This window comes from Vidua macroura, chromosome 11, assembly GCF_024509145.1.
Source record: "Vidua macroura isolate BioBank_ID:100142 chromosome 11, ASM2450914v1, whole genome shotgun sequence".
In the NCBI taxonomy this organism is placed as follows: Eukaryota; Metazoa; Chordata; class Aves; order Passeriformes; family Viduidae; genus Vidua; species Vidua macroura.
Window position 1 is genome coordinate 22,289,626 of NC_071581.1, and position 17,367 is coordinate 22,306,992.

At 60.0% G+C, this 17,367-nt stretch overlaps 3 protein-coding genes across 9 annotated transcripts in view; 2 read left to right on the forward strand and 1 right to left on the reverse strand.

Moving 5' to 3' along the window:
• The window catches only part of NFAT5 (nuclear factor of activated T cells 5), a 55,491-nt gene extending 48,754 nt beyond the window's left edge, over positions 1 to 6,737 (forward strand). For all 6 annotated transcript variants that reach the window (XM_053987647.1, XM_053987642.1, XM_053987643.1 and 3 more), the window contains one exon: positions 138 to 6,737. The gene's annotated coding sequence lies outside the window, so the exon portion shown is untranslated. The remainder of the gene's footprint in view (positions 1 to 137) is intronic.
• A 786-nt stretch (positions 6,738 to 7,523) lies between these two features.
• On the reverse strand, positions 7,524 to 10,139 carry NOB1 (NIN1 (RPN12) binding protein 1 homolog). Its single transcript, XM_053987651.1, has 9 exons — positions 10,030 to 10,139; positions 9,808 to 9,940; positions 9,557 to 9,690; positions 9,396 to 9,467; positions 9,183 to 9,320; positions 8,861 to 9,076; positions 8,626 to 8,723; positions 8,398 to 8,542; positions 7,524 to 7,995 (listed from the first exon to the last, which is right to left on the reverse strand). Exons 1-9 carry the CDS (start codon positions 10,105 to 10,107, stop codon positions 7,726 to 7,728), a joined length of 1,284 nt encoding a protein of 427 aa, XP_053843626.1. The 5' UTR covers positions 10,108 to 10,139; the 3' UTR covers positions 7,524 to 7,725.
• A 70-nt stretch (positions 10,140 to 10,209) lies between these two features.
• Positions 10,210 to 17,367, forward strand: part of WWP2 (WW domain containing E3 ubiquitin protein ligase 2) — a 31,639-nt gene continuing 24,481 nt past the window's right edge. For both annotated transcript variants that reach the window (XM_053987648.1, XM_053987650.1), the window contains exons 1-4: positions 10,210 to 10,319; positions 12,486 to 12,569; positions 13,100 to 13,247; positions 13,523 to 13,641. In XM_053987648.1, coding sequence (XP_053843623.1) covers positions 12,500 to 12,569; positions 13,100 to 13,247; positions 13,523 to 13,641 — 337 coding nt within the window. In that variant the 5' untranslated portion in view covers positions 10,210 to 10,319; positions 12,486 to 12,499. The remainder of the gene's footprint in view (positions 10,320 to 12,485; positions 12,570 to 13,099; positions 13,248 to 13,522; positions 13,642 to 17,367) is intronic.

Consider the following 17,367-nt stretch of genomic DNA (forward strand, 5'->3'; position numbering starts at 1 on the left):
AGAGCTTCTCTTGCTCCTCACCCCCAATTCAGTGTCTGCTCATGAGGAACACCCTGAAGATGAAGGCACTGCACAGGAGGAGGAGGAGGGGACTGTGATTAGTTATGCCTGACTTTTCTGCTTGTTTTCTCACGCAGAAATTCCGTGAAGAAAAAAAAGCGACGATTTCCCAGATCCTCTCAGACCTTCCAACTCTGGATTAGGCTGCGTGGAACCAATTGCTTCTGTGGAAAAGTGGCCTCTTTAAGAGCACACGCGTGGCCAGTGGCAGACCTGAGGCCATGACCATGGAGTTTGGGCTCCATAGTGCCAATAATGCTGAGGAGTTATGCTTTGTGTTACTGGGGCGTGGGGTTGGGCTGTTACCAGGTTCATAAACCTCATTACAGTGGGGGCTCTTGGAATTTAAAGCATATCTGGTCAGTTATTATTGTTGTTGGAAGGTAATCCATGTTACCACGTTTACTTTTTCCCTGCTATTCTTTCTTCCTATCCCTTTTTTCCCTCGGGAAGCTCGTGCAGCAGAAACAGCAGCTGCCTCTGCCCCGAGCCGTGACTCAGCTGTCAGTAAGTGAAGGGATCTCTCGATTGACACGGAGTGGGAGAGCCAAACCCACCCTTTATGAATTGGAAGCGTTGATAATGGTAATAACCAAGCAGAGAATTGCTGCTCTGAATAACCAGTTCCCATCTGAGAATGGGATTAACGGTTTTCCACGTCCGTGGAAGCTGGGGTTGCGTGGAGCTGTACGTAGAGCAAGGGTTTGGTGGCTCTACAAAATGAAGAAATGAAGAGGAACTTCCAGTTGGTCTTAAAATCTTCTCTAAAACACCTTCAGCTTGGAAGGAGCATTCTTTGTGGCTGAGGAAGGGACTCCTCTGTGTCTCTCGTTCTGACTGATGGTTGGAGCTCTGTAAAGACTCATGAGCTGTTCCCAGCTTCTCCCTTTTACTCTTTCCATGGTTTTCCTTCTCTCCCTCAGTTTTGTATTTTGTTACTTTAAAAAAAGACATAAATATCCTACTGGCTTTAAAGCTAAAGAAACAGCTTTTAGGAATCCTTGGCAGTAAATTGCTTAGTCAGTAGAAGCTTTGACAAATAATCAAGGAGTAAGGAGAGAGGAAGCAATTTCTCCACCACCTTCTAATTGCAGGAATCCCCCTTAACCCACCACTTCCAGCTGTGACTGATGGAAATCTTCAGCTTGGCTTTACTCCAAGTAGGGGGCAAATTGCATCATTTTTAAGCCTTCTTAAAAGGTCACTTCATCCCGAGCTGTTGCATCTTTGTAGCACATGGAGCTCATTGCAGTTCTGAAGTGATTTTTCCTTTTTCTACCACCGAGCCCCAAGTCTGGTTTTAGATTGCCATGTTTAACTAAGGAATAAATCATTGACTGATGTTACCGAATGTAAAAACAACCCACTCCAGACCATGCAGGTGTATTGTGAGGCTTGTGGATTTTTTGGGTGCTTCAACTCTCCAGGCAGTGTGTGATCTCTCACTACAGCCTCGTTCAGATCCGTGTTCCTCCCGCTGCCGCCGGAGCCGAGCCGCTCCCGCGGCGCCCGTTCCGCCTCGGTAGAGTTAGCTGGTATCACGTCATTCTTCATTTTGTTATTTGAAATAACAAAGGAACAGTCTGTAAATGGGTTTTTTTTTTTAAGTTCCTCGAGTCTGTTTACTGTGTGTTTTCCCCTTAACTCGTGTGCGTAGTTGAGCCGTGTAGAGTTTTTTGTTGGTTTTCCTGGATTTCCCCCGTTTGTTGGTCTGTCACGACGTTCACTTTCTCTTTCTGTCTCTCTCTTTCTCTCTCTCATTGAGAGGCATTGAATTACGTTTTCAGTAGTAAGGCTTCTTGCCGATATGAAGGGAACTTTTCAGAAAGAGACCTGCTCTGGGTCATTTAATTTTGAATACAGTTTTCAATCGTTCAAGTTTTGGATGGTTTATATCTAATGTGTGTTTCATTTTTTTGGAAAGCTATATTTTGTATTTAGGAAATGGTATAACTATTTTGCTATTTGTACTGAGTGAGTACATTGGCATAAATATAAAAATTTATATATATACATATATATAAAATATTCTTTTTGCCACACATTTTTGTGGTAAATTTGTGAGTTTGTCTGATGTTCTACCACAACGTGGCGTCTGATAACAGTGGGGTGGGGTGGGGTTTGTTATGTCTTTATTGAGTATTTAAGTACTTTTTGCAACATAAATAACGTGTTCATCTCTCGCCATTCCATCAGGCAGTGTTGGTCCAGCTGGCCACGAGAAGCTTTGCTCTGTGTTTGGTGTGTCCCTCACTCACAGCCTAGCCAGGAAACCCAGAGGCATTTAGGATTATATGAAAATGAAATATTGGGGTTTCCCTCAGAATGAGCCATTCAGCTTTTCTCCACTCTTCATTGCCTATTTAATATTTTATTATTAGCGCCTCTGTGTTTTAACTCCTAATTTATGATTATGCTCAAATGTTGGAAATTTTAATCAGGACAGAAAGAATTCCCCGCTGCATCATGTCCAGAGCTGCTTTAACCCCGACCCAGACTTCTTCTTTCTGTATTTTATTTTTTTTTTTCCCCTGCTAAGACAAAACATTACCAACATCTTGTAATGGTTCACAACACGAAAGCAGCAGCCCCCAGCAGCGCCCAGGAGCTGCGTGGGGCTGCTCAGGCTGAGAACAATGGACCCAACAACGTCCAGAGGGCCGTGGAAGTCCATAGGCACTCACTGGGAAAGGAACTGGTGGTGTTTGCAGGATCTGTGTCCCAGGCTGAGCTGTTGGGTGTCACCTGGGGCATTGGACACAGAAGGAGTGACAGGAACGACGGATTCGCTCGCGTGCTGCTTCAGTTTGCTCCTTGTTCCCAAGGGCTCTATCCATTTGTTGGTCAGTGCCAAGTCACCAGGGACCAATTCTCCATGGAACAGGATGAGTGCCCAGAAGAGAACCTCATCCCAAGCCTGCCACAGCTCCAGGGAAGGGTATGTTTGAATTGTGGGCGTGTTTGAGGTCACTTACGAAGAGAAGAGAGAAAAAAAACATACACAAAAAACCAACCAAGGGCTGTGCTATCCCAGTTTTCCCTTCTGGAAACACCTTCCTTTCCTCGTGTTAAATTTACCTGTTCATTTTAGGTCAATGTTTAAATGTACAACACTTTGAACATGTGATTTGGTTACAAGAAGTATTTGTGTGACTGAAGAGGTCGCTCAGCGGTTGGCGCGTGCTCGGCAGCGGCTCTGAGGGTGGAGGGGTTGGATCAGCCCCAAAAGAGCTCAAGGACAGGCTGCAGGGTGTCATGGCAGGGAGCACAGCCTGAGCCACGTCTGTGTTTTACCAGGGCCCTGAACATTCTGACGTTTTCAGCGGCTGAGGTTGGGCAGCAGAGCTCCTCTATGACCCCAGGAGCACTGGCATCGTGTCTGGGCCCTTTGGGTGACAGAGGATCCTGAGGTACCAGTCCGTGTCAATCCAGCATCCCTGGGGGTCCCAGAGCACCCATTTGTGGGCACAGGTGAGAGTTGAGGGAGATGGAGCTGCCAACCCCCCCCATGTCCCCCCAGCTTTTACCCTGAGTGTGCCCAGAGCCCACCCAGACACCAGGGAGCCAACCCTCAGTGCACAGTTTGAGCTGAACATCTCCTCTGGCACGGAGTTACTGGTGCTTTGTGCTTAATTAACAGTTGTTTTGGTATCAATTGCCTCCTCACTGCCTGGTCTTGCAGCAAGCCAAACGCTTCGCTCTTATTTTAACACAAATCTAGTTCAAGAAGTAATTCCAGGCTGGCTGTTCTGAAGTGGGAGTGCACTCTCTGATCAGTGATTATGATTACTTCTAATCACTGACAGGGTGGCTGCTTCCCATGTAGTTTTGAGATAAAACAAGGCATGAGCAGTTAAACAGAACCCCGGCAGGTTTTTACTGGAAGTGCCAAGTCTGGGCAGCTGTGTCAGTGGACATTCCCCTCACTTGCATAAGCTGAACTTTATTTTTTAAAGTTTCCATTGATATTTTGATTTGGAATCTTAATTTCTAAAAGGAAAATATGTCCGAATGGACTTTTATTCCTGTTTTGTTGTGCCTCTGCTTGGCAAACTGTTGGGTTCCTTTTCCAGGGCCATTGTGGGAGAGCAGAGGGAGCAAAGACATGGATCTGAGTGAGGGGAGCAGGAGAGAGGAGAGGGAGTTGCTTGGCATGCTCTGAGCTGTAGGTGGAAGGTGAGAACAGGAAATACTGGTGAGTGCTCATTAGTGCAGAGCTGAGTCTCAAGGAGTTGGGGGGGGTTGTGTTCAGGGGGGCTCGGGGCAGCTCCGTTCTGTAGAAGCTAAAAGGAAACAGCAGTGGGATGCTGTGTTTGTTCAGGGGCTTTGTTTTAATTTGGGCTTGTTTAGTCTTTTGTGGCAGCCTCTGAGCACTTTGTGTTCCTGCTCGGGCCAGCTGTGCCAGCTGTGGTGCCCCGGGCAGGGCGTCTGTGCCACGGCACCGAGGGTCAGCGTTGGAAATGGGGTAAACGTGTTAGAAACAAGGAAAAATGCAGCAGGGGGTAAACTCCTGCCAAAGGGAACTTGTGAAATTCTCTAGGGGAGTGGGGGACTCGGGGAGGTCACACAGGAGGAGAGGCTTTTCCTTTCCCAGTCTGTATAGGGATGTAAATATGCACTGCCTGTATATTCTAGGATTATATATATGTATATAGAGGAGTCAGATTATTCTATATAAATAATAGTAGACACAGCATTAGAATACTGTTATATTTACATTTTTTATAAACATGAAATAATACTCCTTTTCCTCAGTAGGAGGTTTTTGTAGTAACTCATGAGTAGCTGTCTCACACCTCTCAGTCCTGGACGTGTGGCCCTGTTGGTGACGTGGCTCCAGAACTTGCTCTGCTTGGGAACCTCGCTGGGACCTGTGGCTTGCAAGCAGCTGTGGCCACTTTTGTATTTTTGTATCTTTTAGTTCATACTTGCAGATGTAGTTTAGGATGGAACTGACACCCAGGCTGAGGATGGGCTTCCTGCAGCCCTGAGCATCCCTGGGCTTCCCCTGGGTCACTCCAGAGCCGTTTCCATCCCCGGTCTGGCAGCAGCTGGTGCAGACAGGGATTGGTGGTGGCTGTGCTGCCCAGGGCTAGGCTGACACCAGCCCGGGGTCTGGGATGTTGTTGTGTAGCAAAAGGTCCCTGTTGTGCTGGGTCAGGGAGGGGAAACTCCTCTGCCGTTTCTCTTTATTCCCATGAGGGCAGGAGTCTGTAAACTCATTTTTTAACTGATTCATTAGTGCAACAGTCAAAATCTAGAGAACTCCTTGAAAGCCAGTGAAGCTCCCCTTGAATTCTGTCTGTGAGGAGCCTGCTGCGACTCGTGCTGATTTCTTTCTTGCAGGTTGTGTGAGGAATTAAACCCTAAGAATCATAGAATCTTAAAATATCCTGAGCTGGAAAGGACCCACAGGGATCATCCAGCCCAACCCCAGCCCTGCACAGACCCCCCAACAATCCCACCCTGGGCATCCCTGGCAGTGCTGTCCAAAGGCTCCTGGAGCTCTGGTGGCTTTGGGGCCGTGCCCATTCCCTGGGGAGCCTGGGCAGTGCCAGCACCCTCTGGGGGAAGAGCCTTTCCTGATATCCACCCTAAACCTGCCCTGACATAGCTCCAGCCTTTAAATCAGGTCATACAATCAGTAATGTGTATTGTGTCCAACATGACTTTCAATTCCAAATCCGTGTTCCACTGGAATTTGTCCTGAGTGGATCAGTGTTGTCCTGGTACAGGTCTTCTTAAATCACCTCCACCACACTGAGAGCCAGTGTCCTCCTTTGTTCTCTTGGAGTTTGCAGGGCTGAACTCTGCTTTTTCCAGAGATTTGTCATTTTTGCTGTTACACTTCATTAAATTGCCTGGTGACATTCACTGTGTAGGGACAGGGCAAGGAATCCAGGGATTCCCTGCTCACTGACCCCTCTGTTCAGGTTCCAAGGCTCCCACACCCAGCAGCCCTCTGTGACACATTCCAGCTCCAGGCCTGGGATTAGGGAGGGGTCCTGTGTTCACCTGGCAGGTAAATGGCCTTGCCTTTGTTTTGGCCCTGGAGCTGCCCCGTGGAACGGGATCCGACCGAGTGCCCTGGGCAGTGCCATGGCTGCCCGTTGGGATAACGTGGCCAGGGGGAAGTTCCTGTTTGGAAGTGGCTCTTTGGGTGTTGCAGAACTGGGATCCCAATCCAGTATCCTTAGCAGCCTGCAGCATTCCTGAGGCTTTTTTATTCTGGATAAAAGGAGGCAATTTGAATTATTTCCACCTGAGCTGATGCTGAGTTAAGCTCCAACCCCTTCAGAGCAGAGCTCCAACCTCTGTCTCTGTCCCTGCACCTCAGGTGGGCTCTCCCCTGCCTGCCAGATGTTCTGGGTGCACCCTCGACCGCTGAGCTGCCTCTTCTGTGTCCTGCAATGTGAAAGTAGCACCAGATACTCCTTCGTGCAGTTCTGTGTATATGGCTTTCGTAGGTGGGTTTTCCAAGCACTGATTCCCGGTGTTTTCAGTTTGTCTATGAGGGGATATTTTATTTGCATCTATGTTTTTAGCTCTCCTGTGATAACTTGTTGAATATTAAAAAAAAAAAAAATATTTTGCTTCTATTGGGACATTTGTATACTCGCAACTATATTTCTGTAAACAGCTGCAGTCGAGAATAAACGATGAAAGTTTTCATTTTACACTGTAAAGTCTTGTGATGGTTTTTCCAAGGGCATCTCCAGAGCCATGCCTGGGGTGCAGCAGCTGCTGCAGGAGAGTGTCCTTGGGAATCACACTGACTTGGTGGTGTGGGACCCCCAGTAACCCCTGGGGGCTGCCCCACCCAGCCCCCAAATTGTGACCAAGGGAACATCTTCCATAGCCCGGGATCCCGTCTCAGGGACTGGGGGAGAGGCAGAGTCTGCCCCAGGGAGGTGAGACCAGGAGTCCAAAGCCAAGCTGCTGGAAGTTACCCCGTCCTCAGCAGGATGTGTGGGTGCCTTACCCAGTGCCCTTTATCTGCAGCTTTGAGACACTGAAAGTGTCCTGGGGCTGGGGAGGCCCAGGTGTGCTCCCCTTTGCTGCTCCCAGCCTGCAGCCTGTGACCTCCCCAGGACCAGGGGCCACACCTGCTATCAGGTATTTCCTTATCTTTAACTACTTCAGCAGGGCTAAGGAGAAACTGCAGCAAGAGCTGGGACCAACAATCAACTGTGAAAGATTTCAGCAGATTTATCCAAAAAGCTTTACCCCAGAGTCTCCCCCTTCAGCCCTGGGCATTGCCCAGTGCCAGGGTGGGACACAACCCCCTGCCCCAGGGTTTTGTCCTTCTGGAGCTCATTATCCTGTGGGGCAAATGGTCCAAGAAATCCTCCCTTCCTCCGTCCCAGCCTCCTTGTTCCTCGAAGCTCAGAGAAAGGCTCCCCCTGGCACAGGCAGCCACAGAAATGGGACCGAGCCACGGGGCTTTGGGGTTTGGTGTTTATTGGTGACACAGCCCCTGCCCAGGGAAGCCACCCCGCCCTCCCAAACCCCGTCACCGCCACCCCGGTCACGCTGGCTCTGGGCACCAGCGCAGCGGGGACAGGATGGCCTGAGCCACGCCCAGGTGCTGGGAGCAGCCTCGCCCTGGCAGAGCCACCACCACACCTGGGCAGGTGTGTCCTGCAGGCAGGGCAGGCCACGCCCTCACCTCCTCCTCACGAACTTCTTGGTGACGGCGTTGGGGTTGAGGCGGCGGCGGCCGGCGCCCAGGGCGGCGTCGCGCAGGTGCAGGTGCGCGGCCCGGCTGTGCACGTCGTTCTCGGCGAAGGGAGAGGCCCCGGCCAGGTAGTCGGGGTCGAACACGTTGGTTTTCTGCCGGGCCTTGCGGGACAGGCGCTGCTGCGGGAAGCGCTGGTCCTCCACCAGGTGGGGGTTGTTGGCGTGCTTCCCGCCCTGCGGCGCCGGCAGCGGGTACTGCGGGAGAGAAGGGATCAGCCCCGGCTCCCAGGGACCCCCAGGTGCCCACGGCCCTCCGGAGAACGGAGCAGGGAAGCCCGAAAGCTCTGGGCTTCAAGCGCAACATCTGGAGGATGTTGTCAGTTTGATTCCTTCCAACCTGCCAGCCACGGGCTGGGCTCCCATCCCTGGGATCCCAATAGAAGAATTTCTTCACAGAAAGGGTTGTTAAACGTGGGAAGGGGCTGCCCAGGGGGGTGGTGGAGTCCCCATCCCGGGAGGTGTGCAAGGAATTGACTGGACCTGGCACTCAGTGCTCTGGGCTGGCTGACAAGGGGAGGATCGGTCACAGGTTGGAGTCGATGATCTTGCTGGTCTTTTCCAACCTCAGCGAGTCTGGGATTCTGTCCAGGTACTCACCCTGAGCCCCCGGGGGTTCAGCACCTTGGGGTTGCGGGAGAAATGCATGTGGAGACTCCCGTCGTCGCTGACGCTCACTGCCACCTTCTTGAGCGTCTTGTTACCGCAGTGGGGGCAGAACACCTTGGTCATGTCCGAGGTGGTCCTGCGAGGGTGGGACAGGGGGGTTCAGAGCTCCTGGGGCCGTGGAACACGGGCTCAGCCCGGGCTCAGCCCCAGCCCCAGCACCTGAAGCAGCCGTGGCAGCGCAGGATGTAGCTGCGGGCCCGGCGGATCAGCATCCCGTTCACGGCCAGCACGTGGAGACCCATCTGCAGCAGCACGTTCTGCAAGAGCAGGGACACGCCGGGCCCGGCAGCTGGGACCTGCCAGCTGGGGCAGCCAGAGCCCTACAGGCTCTGCAGAGGCCCCTGGGACCGGGACCCTGCTGGTGAGACACGCGGAGCTGCAGCCCAGCACCCACCTGCATGGCAAAGTCCGTGGTGACACAGCCGACCTGGACGCCGACGGGAGCAGTGTCACAGTGCCCCGTGTCCTGCTGGGCCTGCTTCAGGTTGCTGGGAGTTATCCAGCCTTCGTCATCGCTCTCCTCATCCTCCTCCTCCTCCTCCTCGCCGGCGCTGGCGCCGCCTGCAGAGCTCCGGTGCTCCTCGGGGGGCTCGGGGCTGCCGGCGATGGCCTGGGCCACGGGGGGCGAGGACGGTCAGGGTGGCCCGGAGGGGTCGGGAACGGCCAGCCAGAAACGGCAGAGCCAGCGCAGGGAGGAGACTCCAGAGGATTCTCACCAGCAGCTCCCGCAGCTCCTCCTCGATGCTGGGCAGGGGCGGCCGCCAGTACAGGAAGGATCCGAACTGGTCGCTCTCCGCCGGGGCCGGGCCGCTGCCGGGGCCGGGCGGGCGCGGGCCCTTCCCCGCGGGCCTGTGCTGGGGGCACAGCACGGGCGTCCCTCAGCCGGGGCTCCGCGGGGCGCAGCGCCTCGCCCTCCCGCCGGGCCTTACCTTGGCGGGCAGGTGGAAGCCGGCGAGGTGCAGGGGGGCCTCGGGGTGCCGCGGGGTGGAGCTGAGCCGCACCTGCGGGGCAGCACGGGCCGTCGGCGGGGCCGCTGGCACCGGGGCCCCGCGCCCGGGCCGCAGGAGCCGGGGCCCCGCGCCCATCCTACCTTGTCCTGCGGCTCCCAGCGGACGCAGCCGGGGCCGTCGATCTCGGCCTGGAGCTGGCACGTGAGGGCGAGCACCTGCAGGTCGGCGGCCGAGAGGCTCGGGTAGTCCCCGGTCTTCTTGGAGAACTCGGTCACTGCGGGCGGGGAACGGCGGCGCCGTCGGGCCGGGCCGGGCCGGGCCGGGCCGGGCGGGCCGCGGGGCCGGTACGGCGGGGGAAAGCAGCCGGGAGCGGGGCCCGGCCGGCACTCACCGAGGCGCAGCAGCTCGGGGCGCGGGCGGCGGACCCGCAGCTCGCAGGGCAGCGCGGCGAGGCGGCGGCGCGCGGGCCGGTCGCGGATCTCGGCCAGCACCTCGGGCACGGTGTACAGCGCCTCTGCGATGTCCTGCGGGCAGCGCCGTCACACCGGCCCGTAACCCCTTGACCCCCTCCCCGCCCCGTCCCTCCGCTGTCTCCCCGGTGTTCCCCCGGTACCTGCAGCGGGGCCGCGCTCAGGAACGCGCCCGTGTCGGCCACGACGTGCGGAACACGCGCCATGTCCGCGTGCCCCATGGCCCGCCCCGGCCGCCGTCGAAGCGCCGCGGGAAGCGCACCGGGAGTTGTGGTCCGGGCACGGGGCACGCCGGGAGTTGTAGTTCAGTCGGGGCGCGCCGGGAGCGGCGCCGTGCCGCGGGAGCGCTTCCGGCCGGCGCGATCACGTGACGGGCCGGGGGTCACATGACGGCGGGAGCTGGAGCCGGGGAGCGGGAGCGGAGCGGCCGCCGGTAACGGGAACGGGAACGGGAACGGGAACGGGGACGGGGACGGGGACGGGGACGGGGACGGGGACGGGGACGGGAACGGGGACGGGCACGGGCACGGGCACGGGCACCGGCTCGGCCCGGCTCGGCTCGGCTCGGCTCGGCGTCGCTTCCCGGCCCAGCCTGAGGCGCTCCCGTCCGTCGGCCGGACACGGCCCGGTGGGGCGCTCCGGCCGCCGGGAGCTGCTGAGCCTGTGCCGGTACCGGCCCGGGACGGCGGGGCCATGGCGGGACCCTTCGCCGCCGCCTCCTGTGCGCGGTGCCCGCAGCGCCCGGCCCGGTTCCGTGCGGGGCTCCGGGGCCGGACCGGCCGGCCCGGGGCGGGCTCGGTGTTCGCTGCCGGAGCGGCGGCCCCGCGGCTGTGCCGGGAGGCCAGGCCGGGCTGTCGGAAACGGGAAGGCGCGGAGGAAGGGAGGCCTGGGCCTGGCCGAGGGGGATCCCGCCATGTGTAGGGGCCGGGAGCGGCCCGGGCCCGGCCCGGTCACGGCCCCGCTCGGCTGGGGGGTGCGCGGGGCGGGAAAGCGGCACCGGGCACCGGGCAGGTCTGGGGGGCCGGAGGTGTTGACGTGACCGGGGGTGTCAGAGCGAGGGCCAGAGAAATGGTGTGGAGTCAGGAAAAGAGGGAATGGGGAAGAGTCAGGATGTGAAGGAAGAAGGGAGACAGCCCCGCCGGGACAGGGCCGGGCACGGCCCCGGCGGAATCCGTGGGATGTGGGGCTGGGGACGTGAGCGCCGGGAGGATCCGGTGTCCTCGGGGAGTCAGGGTGACCCGGGGGCCGGGTAACTGGGGTGGGAGTCTGGGAGTGACCCCTCACGGTGCGGGCAGGAGGCCGGGCTGTGTCCGGGAGCCCTGGCTGCTGCTGACAGAGCCAGACAGTGCTCGGGCGGTGCCCGGCGGGGACTCGCAGGCAGAGCTGGGGGCTGTACGGGGCACAGCCAGGCCCTGGGGCGCCAGGCAGCTTTGCTGTGCTGGCACGGAGAGCGGAGACCCTGGCAGAGGGGATTTCACAGGGAATCTGCCCTGGGATGGAGCTCGGTGCGGTTCAAGGAGGACGTAGAGAGAGGGCAGGGAAGAGGCTCCTGCACAGGGAGAGGGGCTGAGCTGCTTCCCTGTTTTCGTGCTTCCCCTGTCGGGGAGGTTGGCAGTGGCCTGGCCAGGCAGTTCTGGGCTGGGCTGTGAGCTCTGCAGCTCCTGGGAATGGCAGGAGGAGGCTGGAGCAGCCCCACGGCTGTCTGCTCGTCCCTCCGCTCTGTGGTCGCTGCTTTGGGCACCGGCCCCGGCCACGGGTCCTGCCACCCTCCCTGGTGTCACAGTGTGTCCTTCTCGTCCGGGGGGTGACACGGTGGTCTTGGAGGCCTTTCCCAACCTCAGTGATCCGGTGGGATTTGGTACCATAATGAAACCAGGGCTGCCCTTGAGGTTTGTGGTCCCCATGCTGTGACAGACCTCCCTCTGTCCAGCTGGTCCTGGAGGCTGCCCTGTCCCCCTGACGCTGCCATGTCCCTCTGAAGCTGCCATGTCCCTCTGACGCTGCCCTGTCCCCCTGAGGCTGCCCTGTCCCCCTGACACTGCCGTGTCCCCCTGAGGCTGCCGTGTCCCCCTGACGCTGCCGTGTCCCCCTGACGCTGCCATGTCCCTCTGACACTGCCATGTCCCTCTGACGCTGCCCTGTCCCCCTGACACTGCCATGTCCCTCTGACGCTGCCATGTCCCCCTGACGCTGCCGTGTCCCCCTGACACTGCCATGTCCCTCTGACACTGCCGTGTCCTTGCCATCTGGTTGGTGACGTTGGTGAGTCAGTGTCCCCCAGGGCAAGGCTTTGGTGGCCGCTCTGTCCCCCAGCAGCACTGGCCTGTGGGTCAGGGGTTCGGGTGCCCAGAGGGGTGCCTGGAGGCGGCACTGCCCAGCTCAGCCCGTGCCGCTGCCTGCAGGGGTTGCTCTCCCAGGGACACAGCGGGGCCTTTGGCGCAGGGGCTTCATCAGGAGAGGGAGCCCGTGTGTCCCGGGGCTTGCCCGGCCCTTTCCCCGTGTCCCTGCCGTGCCGGGCACTCGCAGCAGCATCGGGCTGTGCCTGGGCTCCCTGGGTGCCGCGGGAGCGGGGCTCAGGTGTCTCCTCTCTCCCTTCCAGCTGGGGGTGATGCCATGGCCGCTGCCAGCTCCAGCAGGGCCAGGGCCGGCCCGCCCTGCGAGAAATCCCCGCTGTCTGTGAAAGGTGGGTCCTGCTGCCTCCCTGGGGTTCCCCCTGCACCTCGGGAATGTGTCCTGCGTGCTCTGCCTGCAGCCCGGGCTGGGACGCGCGGCGCTCCGGGGGGAGCAGGGGCTGGGCCCGGCTGCCGTGGGGACGTGGCTCCGGGGCCCTGCCGGGGCCGCGCTGGTGCTGCCGCGGCCGCGAGATGGCTCCCGGCGCCCGGAGCCGCGGCCCCTGGGAGCCGCCTCCCGCTCTGCCCCTCCGCAGGCACTGCTGGCCTGGGGGTGCCCCGTCCCGGCTTGCCCCCGTGCCCTGGGGCGGGGAGGTGTCCGTGGGGACAGTGACAGTCCTGCCACCCTCGGAGGGGTGAAGCTGGGGACAGGCGTGGGCAGGGCTTGGTGCCGGCCGTCGCTGCCAGCAGGAGCGTTGCTCCCCGCTGCCCCTCTCCCAGCACTCCGCTGTGAGTTGTGGCACCCCGAGCTGGCAGGGGTGGGCTGGGGACAGGGCAGGGTCAGGGTGTCTCGCAGGCCTGACCTGTGCCTGTCCCTGCCCAGTTGTGTCTGTGAAGCCCAAGGCCCAGAGCCGCCCAGCACGGATGAACTGCTACGTGGAGGTGGCCGGCGACGGGCTGCCCAGTGAGACCAAGAAGACGGGGAAGCAGATGGGGGTCTCAGAGCTGCTGTGGAACGAGATCCTCACCCTGTGAGTCTGCGTGACCCCTGCTGTGGGACTGGTCAGGGGCCGGCCCCGTGTGCCCTGCTGTGCCACCGGCTGGGGACACTCGGGTGTCAGAGCTTTGGCCCTTGCACGAGGACACTGCCAGAGACAGCCAGGCTGGGAGGGCGGTGGGAGGAGGGTGTCCCACTGCCCCCTGTCCTTGTGCACCTTCCTTTGCTCCTGGCCTGTGGCACTGCCTGCTCCCCAAGCACGGAGCAGGCAGGAGGCCGTGGTGACAGCCCCTTTCCCGCTCTCTGCAGGAATGTCACAGCTCAGAGCCACTTGGAGCTGAAGGTGTGGATCTGCCACACGCTGAGGAACGAGCTGCTGGGCGCCGCCTCCGTCAGCCTCGGCAGCCTGCTCAAGGGCGGTGGCAAACGTACGTACGGGGCTGGGGCTGCCCGGGCAGGGCACGGGGCACGGCACGGAGCGGGGCACAGAGCAGGGCACGGAGCAGGGCACAGGGCACAGCATGGAGTAGGGCACAGCATAGAGCAGGGTACAGAGCAGGGCACGGGGCACAGCATGGAGCAGAGCATGAGGCACAGCATGGAGCAGGGCACAGGGCATGGCACAGAGCAGGGCACAGATCAGGGCACGGAGCAGGGCTTGGGCCACAACACAGAGCAGGGCACAGGGCACAGCACAGATCAGGGCACAGGGCACAGCATGGAGCAGGGCACAGGGCATGGCACGGGGCAAAGCATGGAGCAGGGCACAGAGCAGGGCACAGGACACAGCATAGACCAGGGCACAGAGCAGGGCACGGGGCACAGCATGGAGCAGGGCACGGGGCAGGGCTCGGGGCACAGAGCAGGGCACAGGACACAGCATAGACCAGGGCACAGAGCAGGGCTCGGGGCACAGCACGGAGCAGGGCACAGGACACACCATGGAGCAGGGCACGGGTGGGCACAGCACAGAGCAGGGCACAGGACACACCATGGAGCAGGGCACAGGGCACAGCACAGATCAGGGCACGGGGCAGGGCACGGGGCACAGCATAGAGCAGGGCACAGGGCATGGAACGGAGCAGGGTATGGGACAGAGCATGGAGCAGGGCACGGGACAGGGCTTGGGGCACAGCACAGATCTGGGCACGGGGCAGGGCTCGGGGCACAGCACAGAGCAGGGCTCGGGGCACAGCACAGAGCAGGGCACGGGGCAGGGCTCAGGGCACAGCACAGAGCAGGGCACAGGGCATGGAACGGAGCAGGGTATGGGACAGAGCATGGAGCAGGGCATGGGGCAGGGCTCGGGGCAGAGCACAGATCTGGGCACGGGGCAGGGCTCGGGGCACAGCACAGAGCAGGGCACGGGGCAGGGCACAGAGCAGGGCACAGGGCACAGCACAGAGCAGGGCTCGGGGCAGCGGCGGCTGCGCTCCCCGGCAGGGAACAAGGTGCCGTTGTGTGCCCCGGGCCGGGCGTGCCGGAAGCCGTACCTGCGTCAGCCCGTTGGCCGCGGCCGGCGGGGGAGCACAAACCCCTCTGCTATTTGCCGCCGTTTGCGGTTGCCAGAGCGTGGCTCGTGACAGCAGCTCCCACATAAAGGCGGCCATTCAGGGCCGGGGCGGCGCGAGCGGCCCCGCGGGGCTGCAAAAGGCTGGCTCTGTGTCTTCCAATTAAAGCTGGTGAGACACAGACCTGGTATTGAGCGGGGAGAGGGGCCTCCTGCGCCCCGAGGGATTCGGGGCCGGTTCAGACCCTGCCCAGTGCTGGGGGCTGGGCTGAGCTGCTTCCCCTGGTGCCGCCAGCTCTGCAACCACACCGGTGTCCCCGCCGTGCCACCGTGGCTCTGGGTGGCACCGGGTGCTGCGGCAGCGAGGGACACATGGGAGCTGTGCTGCTACTGCTGTCTTCTCACGAGGCCTGTGGGGACTTGGACGTGTGCCTGGGGCTGGCTCTGTTGGGGTGTAGCAGCCAGCCAGCCCCACAGCTGTGGGACCTGTGGCCCTGGGCACCCTCCCCTGCAGCCGTTATTTCCCGAGGTGTGCAGGGGCCGTGCTGGGCTCCCGGAGCCGCCGCGGTTCCTGCCCTACCTGCACCGCCACGGGGGCACAATTGGCTCTTTCATTCCCAGCCATCCCGGGAGGCCGTGTGGAAAATGAATGGAAAAGGCAACTGGCTGTTCTAGCTTGTCTGTTAACGTCCCCCAGAAAAAACGTGTCAGATTTTTCCTTGACACTGTGGGCTGGGAGGGAGGAAGGACTCTTAAAGCTGCAGAGCCTGCCCTGCCCTGCCTGGGAAGGTGCTGCCCCTCTGCCCCTGTCTGCCCTCCTTGTCTGGGCTGGCATCTGCTCCCTCCTCTTCTCTGCAGGCTCATGCTCAGCCTTCGGGTTTTGCTGCAGGTCTGAGAGGGCCAGAGGCTGCTGGGGGTTCCATGGGAACCTGGGAGATCCTTTCCTCAGGGGCTCCTGTCCTCCTGGGAATAGGGGAGTGTGTTCCCTCTGCCTGCCAGCCTGAGGAAGGCGCTGGGTCAGGCAAGGGCCTGCAGAAGGCATCTGGGATTTCAAGCCATCCTGAGAGGTGCTCAGCCAGGAGTGAGCTCCTGCCGGGCAGCAGCCCCTTTTAGTTGGGTTTGTAGGGTTTTGGTGAGGCTTTATGAAAGATACAGATTTGTGAGCGTAGCCGAGGCCTCGGGTTGGTGTCCCTGTGGCTCTCCTCAGTGGGCAGGACAGTGTCCTCACTGCCGGTGACACCTGTGGCAGTGCGTGCCAGGCTCCCGCCTGCCAGGATGCTGCTGTCCGCCCTCCTGCCAAGCATGCCTCACTGCAGGGGGAAAAGTCCCAGCTCTGAGGCCTGGAGCATGGAAGAAGAGCTCAGTGATGAGGCCTGAGCTCCCGGGAAGGCTGTGGGAGCCTCTGGAGCTGACAGCCTGGCTGTCGCGGGAGCTCCTGCGCCGGGGTCCGGCCGTGCTTTCAGAGTCGCGGCGCTTCCTGCGGGGCCTCTCCGCTGGCAGGCGGCCGCTCCCGCCTTCCCGGGGATTGGCCGGGGAGGTGGAGAGGTGGGTCAGGAGCAGCTCAATCGCCAGCACGGGCTGGAGCCTTCCAGGAGCCGAGCTGCTCCCAGGGCTCCCATAAAACAGCTCGTTTGCCGTGGCACGCCCCTGGCCCCGGCCCCTGAGCTGCTGCTGCTGCAGAGGCACCTCTTTGTTCCCGGGCTCCGGGAGCTCCTGGCCCGGCCAGCCCCACATCCTGGGCTCTGTGGGAGCCCGTGCTGGGCCTTGCTGGTTGTGCTGGTCCCGCTGTGTGCTGAGTGGCACCACGTGCCAGGGCCTTAGGGATCCTGCAGGGTCCCTGCTGCGGTGCCCCAGGCAGAGTGGCTGGAACTGTAGCCTCCTGGGATCCTCCAGGACACCAGCAGCAATTCCCAGCCTCTGGAAAACTGCAGCTCCACCCCATTGTGGCTGTGATGCCAGACGAGCTGTGCTGTGCTGCATGTCCCAGCAGCTCCGTGAGCTGGCTCTGCCATGGCCGGGATGTAATCCCACAAAACTGGTCATCCAGCCAGTAGGTCACTGGGGGGATTGGAGAGTGCCCATCCCACGTCACCTTTTAGAGGAAAGATACAGAAACCTGAGGGCCTCCTTGTCATCCCTGGCAGATAAATGGAGTGGGACACAGTTGTCTCTAAGCTGCTGCTGGTTAAGGCTGGATCAGCAGCAAAGGCAAAGCTTCCCTGGGGAGACTTTCATGGGACACTAAAGATTATCTCTTCCCCTAAACTCTGGGTTCCTTCTTGGTTTGGGGATGTCTGTAGAAGGTTTAACTTGCCCCTTGCTTGTTCCTGGAGGGACTGTAGCCATGGCATGGAGTCGTTCCTTCTGTGGGAATGCACAAAGGCTGAGCCAGTCTTCACCTGCTCGGCACCAGGGAGCTTTTGGTTCATCCCAGACAAAACCTGGACGATCACGTGGAGCTGTTGGAATGGGAACTGGCCTTTGCATCCAGTGGGACTGGGCAAAGAGCTTGGCGCTAGGTTTGGGAAGCTCATTTTGGCTGTCTGTCTGAAAATCTTCCGGGATGCAGCTGTGGAGCTGGAGCCACCTCACACAGGGTCTTCCAGAGGGGCTGCCCATCCTGTGTGGCAGCTCCCTGGGGTCA